General features: G+C 52.1%; 1 protein-coding gene across 1 annotated transcript; it reads right to left on the bottom strand.

Annotated features, from left to right (window-relative positions):
- Nucleotides 1-2,539: 2,539 nt before the first annotated feature.
- CCL22 (C-C motif chemokine ligand 22) lies at nt 2,540-6,630 on the bottom strand. Its single transcript, XM_063109273.1, has 3 exons — nt 6,558-6,630; nt 5,132-5,255; nt 2,540-2,624 (listed from the first exon to the last, which is right to left on the bottom strand). Exons 1-3 carry the CDS (start codon nt 6,628-6,630, stop codon nt 2,540-2,542), a joined length of 282 nt encoding a protein of 93 aa, XP_062965343.1.
- Between the last annotated feature and the right edge of the window lie 1,079 nt (nt 6,631-7,709).

Raw genomic sequence — 7,709 nt, forward strand, 5'->3', positions numbered from 1 at the left:
AGTTCAGGAAAGTGGGCTGGGCCCATGGAGAACTGAGAAGCCCAGGGAAGTCAGCACCAGTGCTTCTAAACCCACTTCCTCTTCCTCCTGGACACACAGCTTGGCTATATTTCCCAGCATCCCTTGCAGGCAGGGTGGTCATGTGACTGAGTTCAGCGAATGGCAGGTGGGCAGAACTGATGAGCACCTCTTCCTGGCCTGGTTTGCAACACCCTCCCACAGTCCTCCATTCTCCCTTCCCACCTGCTGGAGGTTGGAGAGGAGTTCAGGCCCTGGGGGAGGGTGGAGCCATAAGAAAGAACGAGGCTGGGTCCCCGAAGGACCACATGGAGGGTCGCATGCAGGCCAGGAATGCCTGATTTGACTTCATGGGAGAAAAACAGTTCTATGGAGTAGAGCCACTGAGATTTTGGAATTTGTTGCAGGAGCTACCCTTTCCTGGCTAATGCTCCCTCATCTTCCCCAGTGTCCACCCTTGAAAGGGGAAGGTTAAGGTTGGGTTATTGAATGAATGTGCTGCTTAAAGCTCTGAACTTGAGGACTGAATGACTGGTTCCATCAAATCCTCTCAACAGCTGATCCCAGGGTGGGTGGGCCAGGGGGTGGGAACTCTGGGACAAACTCTGGGATTCCCTGTTGGTCCCTGTGCAGCTACCTCCCAAGTCCTTGTCTCCAGTCTGGCTCCCCACCATTCACAGGGTGACCATGGGAAAGTCATCTCCTATTTCGATGTTAAATCTTCTCCAGTGGGAGAGAGGGGACCACAGTGCCCCCTGCCGCATCTCACAAGGACAGCAAATGCCATGGAAATAAAAGAGACGCTGTTTTAGAGAATTTATTTCCAGAAGGCCTGAGGGCAAAGGGCAGGACGGGAGGGGAGGGAGATCACAGGACACTTGAGGACCCTGTTCATGGGCAGTGGGCAGGTGAGCACTTCCAGGACCTGTAGCAGGCAGATGACCCTGGGCTACAGGAGAGCCACAGCTCTGGAAGACACTGAGCTGTGTGGTCGACAGTGTCACTCCCTGTAGTTTGGATCTGAGCCCCACAGCAACCCTGTAAGGTGAGTATTTTACTCTCATTTGGCAGGTGAGACTCAGAGGGGTGAGATGATCTCCTTGGGATCACAGAGCTCCAACTGCCCTGCTGAGCTGCACCAGGCTCCCTCAGAAAGGAGCAAACACATATAAAGTTTACTTCCTTTACCTGGGACACTGCTGTCCCCAAGGAGACACAGATAAGTCCCAAATCTCAGTCTTTAGCCTGGCCCCAACCATCTGAGAACAGTCTCCACCAAGGACTCCTTCACTTAACTGCATCCCCCCACCCCCTCTGACACACACACAACTACCCTGCATAGCCAGCTGCCTCTCAGGACCACAAAAGCTCCATCTTGTCCCCCTCCCACACAGTTCCTAAATTCTTCCATTTATCCATTTGGTTCCTTAAGTATTTACCCTCCTTTCATATACAAATATAACTAAAGCTTATAGTACCAAGCCAAGGGTATTCATTCACACCATAGCATGAATTTGGTTATCAGCTATTTAGGGAAGGAGGAAGGGAAAGTGGGTGGGGAATACTCTGAAGAGGTCAAGCCTGGATGTTAGTGGTTGGAGCACCACCAAAAGCCTAAGGGAAGAAAGAAGGCTAGAGACCCAACACAGAGGTAAAATGGAGAAGAAAGGTGAATCTGTGCAAATCTGGGGCTTCACAATTGACCCAGTTGAGAGACCTTGAGTCTCTGTATTGGCCTGTAATTGTCTTTTGGGGTGGGGGGAGGGAGAGAGACACTACTGGTATTGATACAGTCTGTAGCCATTCGCTGAGCTCTGATTCTGAGCCAGGCCCTGCACTCGGTGTTCTAGGCTGGAAGCCAGAAGACAAGAGTAACTCAGTCATGAACCTTGGTCCAACTGTGGGCTGGAGGACAAGCCCCAGATTCTGATAATCTGGGCCGGCTGTGAAGAGGGGACAGAAGACAAGGGGAAGTCTAAAAAAATAAACTCAATTACTGGCTGCTTGTGCTGAGCACTGCCTTGGAGGGCTGGTGGGCTTAGACATGTGCAGGTAGTGGGAAGGACATTCTGGGGTTAGCAACATCCCAGGAAAGACCCAGAAGTGGAAATGTATGGCATGGGTTTGCAGAGCAGGGAGCTGGAGCCCAACATACATGAAGAGAAGGGGGCAAGACTGGAGACAGGGATGGAACCCAGATCTGCAGGGCTGGGGCACCAGGTCCAGAAGCTCTGACCTCAGCTTAGGGAAGTGGGGAGCCACGGAAGGGTTTTGAGCAGTGAGTAACTGACTGGGATGTGGACCCTCTGGGTGTGGTGGGCAAAAGATGGGTTAGAGGGGCTGGAGGGGAGGTGAGAGTGACAGTGAAGAGGCCAGACTGAGAGTGACAGCTGCAGGGATGGAGATCAAAGAAGGCAGAGTCATTGGCACGAGCTTCTGTTGGGGAGCAGCTGCAATGGCAGGGAGGTAGGATTCTGTGAGCCTTTCTGGAGGAACCAAGGCCACAGTCATGGGGGCCTCCTTATTTGTTCAGCCTGTCGAGAATCTTCTTCACCCAGGGCATTCTGGGGTCAGCACAGATCTCCCGGTCCCTCGCGGTTAGCAAACTGGAAGAAGGAAACACCAGAGAGACAACGCAGCAGCATTAGCATGTAGTGGGGATGCCACACCCCCCTGGGAGCTTAGCATTTATGAGCCACCTACTGTATGCAGGGCTCAGCATTTATGCATCTGCTGCATTTGGGGGTACTTGCTATATACAGTGGTTCAAATTTTCTGAGCCACCTTTGTATGCAAAGCACATTTCTTGAGGGAGAGATGAGCTGCAAGGACTCCGGGACCCTCAGTTCCTCAGTCCCAGCCTAGAGTGCCAGGTCAGGCCATGGAGTAGAATCCCCAAGAGTCTTGTAAAATCTCTGTCATTGCCTTGAGAAAGAGAGTGGCCAAGAGTGTGGATTTTGGAGCCAGCCTAGCTGAGTTCAAATTCTAGCTCTGCCACTTGTTAGCAAGTCACTTCACTTCTCTGGGCCTCAGTTTTCACATCTGTAAAATGGAGATGATAATATAGCATTAAGTGCTACAGCACATAATAGGTGCTACATAATTAAGTAGGAGCTGGCCTGAACCTTTTACACTGATTTTCTTTTTTCATTCTTTCTTTTTTTCTTTTTATTTTTTGGCTACAACATGAACTTGATACATTGATTTTCTAAATAAATCTTTACAACAACTCTATGCGTGCCTATTATTCTACCCATTTTATAGCTAAAGAAACTGAGGCCTAAAGGGGTAAAGTAACTTTCCCAAACACCAGAGCTGGTAAGATCTGACTGCACTGAGCACACTGTGAACCCAGACTCTCAAGAGGCAGTGCCTTTGGAGAGCATCTCCTTCCAGGCCCCTCTGAGAAGTCTGAAGCACAGAGAGGTGGGCACTGGCCCAGCATCACACAGCTAGGTGTGGGTGAGGGCAGCTGCAGCAAACACCAGGCCAGTGCCTGGGCACTCAAGCCACTGTTGGCAAGAGTGGGCTCAGGGCTGGCTGGTGGTCAGAGCCACGCCCCTACCCTGAGACCCCCTTCCTGACTCTCAAGAGTCTGTCTGCAGGGCCCAGGAGCTCCTGGATCCCCGCATCTCCTGACCTGCCCCCGCCCCACAGATGGCCGACAAACAGAACGAATGAAGAAGGCAGCAATGCAAATTTTGGCCACGCAGGCAGCCTTCCTCACCCACTGTGGTCACTGGGTAACACTCGGCCCCTCCTGGAGCTTCGATCTCCCCCTTTGTCAAACCATATTCCTTCTAGAGTCTCTTCCAGCTCAAAATCCAATAATGACATGTGTACTGTCTTTTATTGAGCATCTATTATGTGCCAGGCATTGAGCTTTATACCTTCCACTTACTATTACTGTGCCCTGCAATGCTCAAGAGGCCCCGTAACCTCTCTGTGCCCATCTCTTCGCCTGTAGAAAGGGCATCAAAACAGTACCTACTGCATAGGGTTGTTTCAAGGAGTAAATGAGTTCATATTTATAAAATGCTTACAACAGTGCCTAGCACTTAGCAAGCACTCTCTAAGTGTTTGATAAATACAAATAATGGTTGTTACTCCCACTATCCTGATGGGGAAACTGAGGCTCAGAGTTGAAGTGACAAGAACTCTGGGAGGACTTCTAGCATCAGCCTTCTCTGTTATTCACCTGCAGAGCTCTCTAAGAGATGGAGTCAGCAGTGAAGAGGAGGAAGAAGAGAAGATGATGATGGAGCCCCAAAAGAGGTCATGAGCCCCCAAACACCCCCCCCACCAATGTGTGATTTGACGGGCAGTGGGCTCTGAGGAGTTGGAGAAGCAGCCAGAGGGGCCATCACAGAAAGAGGGGCCCCTCAGCCAGCTGCTGGCCCAGGCCCTGGTCAGGGAAAAGGAGTCAAAGGAGAACAAGAATCTCAGGAGAAAGCCTCAAACAAGAACCCAGGAGTCCTGGTGCCAGCCTGGGCAATCTTCAGCAAGTCACCCCCCTCACTGAGCCTGTTTCTCTATCTGTAAAATGGGAATAGCAGACCTTCCTCATACGACTGCTATGAGGATTAAATGAGCTCACACAGGTAATGCTCAGAACAGCACCTGGCCTGTAGGAACCCCTCTGCAAGTGTTAGCTCTTCACGTTATCAAAATGATCAAAATGAGCTTCCTGGAATTACTCCCAGGGGGCCGGGGAGGATCTGGGATGCCTCTGGTGGGAGCACTTCACTGATTCCGCAGCACCAGGCACACTGCCTATGCCCTGTACCCTAAACCTATACCCTACAGCTATGCACCGCCTACATGGCCATGCCAATGCTGGAGTGACACCTCTTTATTCAGCATTTTCAGAATCGGGCATGTTGCCTGGTACATAGTAGGTGCTCAATAATATTTGTTGAATGAACACATTATTTTTGTTCTTGGTACACTCAAGCCTGGGCTGGGCGTTCTCTTCCAGCCAAGGCCTTCCGGCTGGCATCCAGAGTTCCAGCCACTCCCATCCCTGCATCTGCCCTGCTTGCCTACACCTGGGCCATCCCAGGCCACACCTGTCAGCCCTTGCAAGGCCCTGTGGCCCCAGCTCCCTACTCACACCACACCAGGCCTCCGGCAGGAATCCGAGGTCCAGTAGAAATATTTCAGCATCCGCAGAGGCAGGGGGTGACGGATGTAGCTCCTGCAGCAGATGCTGTCCTCCACGTTGGCACCGTAGGGGCCTGAGGGGTGGGGTGCCCAGAGAAGTCACAAAGAGGAGCACACAGAGGTCACCCTCAGCCCCTGATTCCGGGCCCCTCCAGGCTCCAGGGAAGAGATGCAGCTTCTTCATTCTCATGTGACAGATGGTGCCCAGAGGATTCTGGGCCCTCAAAGACCCTACTCTCTGGGCCTCTGAGAAGCCAGTAAGGGCCCGGTGTCTACACTCTGGGATGGTCAGCTCCAGGAGAGATTAAGAGTGACCGAGCATCAACAATACCCTAAGCTTCTGGATGGGACACAGCAACTCTGACCAGGAAGAAGCCTTCGATCCTTGCTACTTGAGGTGAGGTACATGGACCAGCCGCTTCAGCATCACCTGGGAGCTTGTCAGAAATGTGGCCCAGCCCCAGACCTGCTGAATCAGATGTGCATATTGACAAGCTCCCAGTGATTTGTTAGCACACGATCACCTGAGAAGTCTGCTTCAGCTCACTTCCACTAGAACCCGAACCCCCGTCCTTGTGCACTGGCGAGGCTGTGGTCCAGAGAGGGGCAGCACTTGCCCAGGGTCACACAGCAAGACTGTGGCAGAGCCAGGACCAAGGCCAGTCAGAGGACAGTCACACAGAATTGGGATCAAGTCCTACTCTGCCCTGAGTTACCAGGCCACCCTGGTCATTTAACATCTCTGAGATCCAATTTCCTCCTCTGACCAAGGGAGTTAATGATAGTACTGAGTTTATGGGCTTTTTAGAGCAGGGAAAGCTCTCAGGAAACACAGTAGCTGTGAGCAATTATTGTTTATAACTGCATGATTCCCACTCCAGTGCTCATTCCTCTACCCAGCGCAGATCAGGAGAGTTTCAATGGGGTGGAGAAGAGGAATCAGGAACCCTGTGTTGAGGACATTTCTGGAGGAAAAAACGGGGTGATGGGAGGGCAGGACCAGCTTTCCAAGGGAGGATCTCTTATCCCAGCTTCTGCCTTTCCCCACTCAGGCCTTCCCCCCTTGGGGGCTCCTCATCCACCCACCAAGGTCCCTATGCTCAAGTTCTCTGGAACAGGGGATCCCCAGGCCATGCCCACCGCAAACCCTCAACCCAGCTGAGAGAGACCCTAGACCACAAGCATTCAAGACTACCCATTTAACAGATGTGTAAACTAAGGCCCAGAGAAGCATGACGACTAGCCCAAGGCCACAAGAGCCAATGGCAGACTGGGGTCTTCTGCTTTTGGCCCAGTGCTCTTTCCATGACATGAAGAAGACACCCTAGTGTCCAGCTCTGGCCTCTGCAAGGAGCCCTCCCTCTTTCCAGCCTCACCTGCCTCAGTTGCTTGAAGAGCCACAGCAAGGAGGACAAGGGCAGCCAGGATCGGAGCCTGTAGGCCAGCCATGCTCTGTCCTATGTGTTCCAGCCCAGGTGTCTGCAATCTCAGAAGGGTGGGAAGGCCTGCTATTTAAGCACTGCCTCTACCCACAAGCCTTGCACACCTCTTAGTCACCAATGAGTCTAGAATTTCTGACATTCACATCATGAAAGAAGAACTCCCCACTTCCTCCAAACTGGAGAAATTCTCCGTGGCGGGGAAGCACCCGAGGGGACCCCCACCCTATCCTCCCCTCTAGGTCTCAAGAGACTTGCAAAATCCCCCTTGAGCTGGGCCTCTTGGAACCCCTGCTCCCCAAGTTCTGCTTGCTGTGTGGCCTTGGCCATGCCACTGGATTTCTCTGGGACTTGGATTCCCTGTCTGGAAATGATAGAGATGGTTTTACAGTCCTACTGATTTACCTCAGTGGTTGTTTGTAAATCAAGTGAGAATGCAGACAATCTGGAAAAACCTGGAACTGAGGCCCATCTTGTACCCTTGATGGCTGCATCATCAATCTCTCTTGAAAGGAAGGGCCTGTGAAGCCATTGGGTTGGTCTCTGCACATCACCGGCCTCTCCTGGGGCCAGTTTGTGGTCCTCTCAACAGTTTATACAGAGCTTCCACACATGTTCTGTCTTGTTTGGATTTTTCTTCCCTCACCCACCCCCTTCTCAATCTATCGCCATGTTTCATTGATTCTACTTCCTAAATCTCTCTCGGATCTGTCCCCTTCTCTCCATCACCACTGTCCCTGCCCAGTCCAGGCCATCTCCACCTCAGGCTCAGACACCGGCCCCCTCAGTCCCCTCCTCAGACTGCCACAGTGGTCCAGACTCAAAGCTGCACACACCTCTCTCCTGTTTCAGAACCCTGCTGTGGCTCCCCATTAACCTGAGGGCAGAGCCCAGGCTCCTGTCTGTGGCCTCCGAGGTCATCTTTCCAGACATGTCCCCACACTGGTCTCCCTCCTCTCAGGGATCACACCACACTCCTCACAGTTCCTCAAAGAGGTCATGAGTGCCACTTTCCACTTCTGTACCACATAAACTCCTACTCCTGTGTCAAGAGCCATTTGAAATGTCACCTCTTCAGTAAGCACACCC

The sequence above is a fragment of the Cynocephalus volans genome, chromosome 10 (assembly GCF_027409185.1).
Source record: "Cynocephalus volans isolate mCynVol1 chromosome 10, mCynVol1.pri, whole genome shotgun sequence".
Classification (NCBI taxonomy): domain Eukaryota; kingdom Metazoa; phylum Chordata; class Mammalia; order Dermoptera; family Cynocephalidae; genus Cynocephalus; species Cynocephalus volans.

What these genes read in the sequence shown, in the direction of transcription:
- CCL22 (XM_063109273.1), bottom strand. Translation starts at nt 6,630, where the DNA reads ATGGCTGGCCTACAGGCTCCGATCCTGGCTGCCCTTGTCCTCCTTGCT. An exon ending in TCTTCAAGCAACTGAGGCAG is followed by an intron (nt 5,256 to 6,557) that starts GTGAGGCTGGAA and finishes CCCACCCCTCAG; the next exon opens with GCCCCTACGGTGCCAACGTG. An exon ending in TGCCGGAGGCCTGGTGTGGT is followed by an intron (nt 2,625 to 5,131) that starts GTGAGTAGGGAG and finishes TCCTTCTTCCAG; the next exon opens with TTTGCTAACCGCGAGGGACC.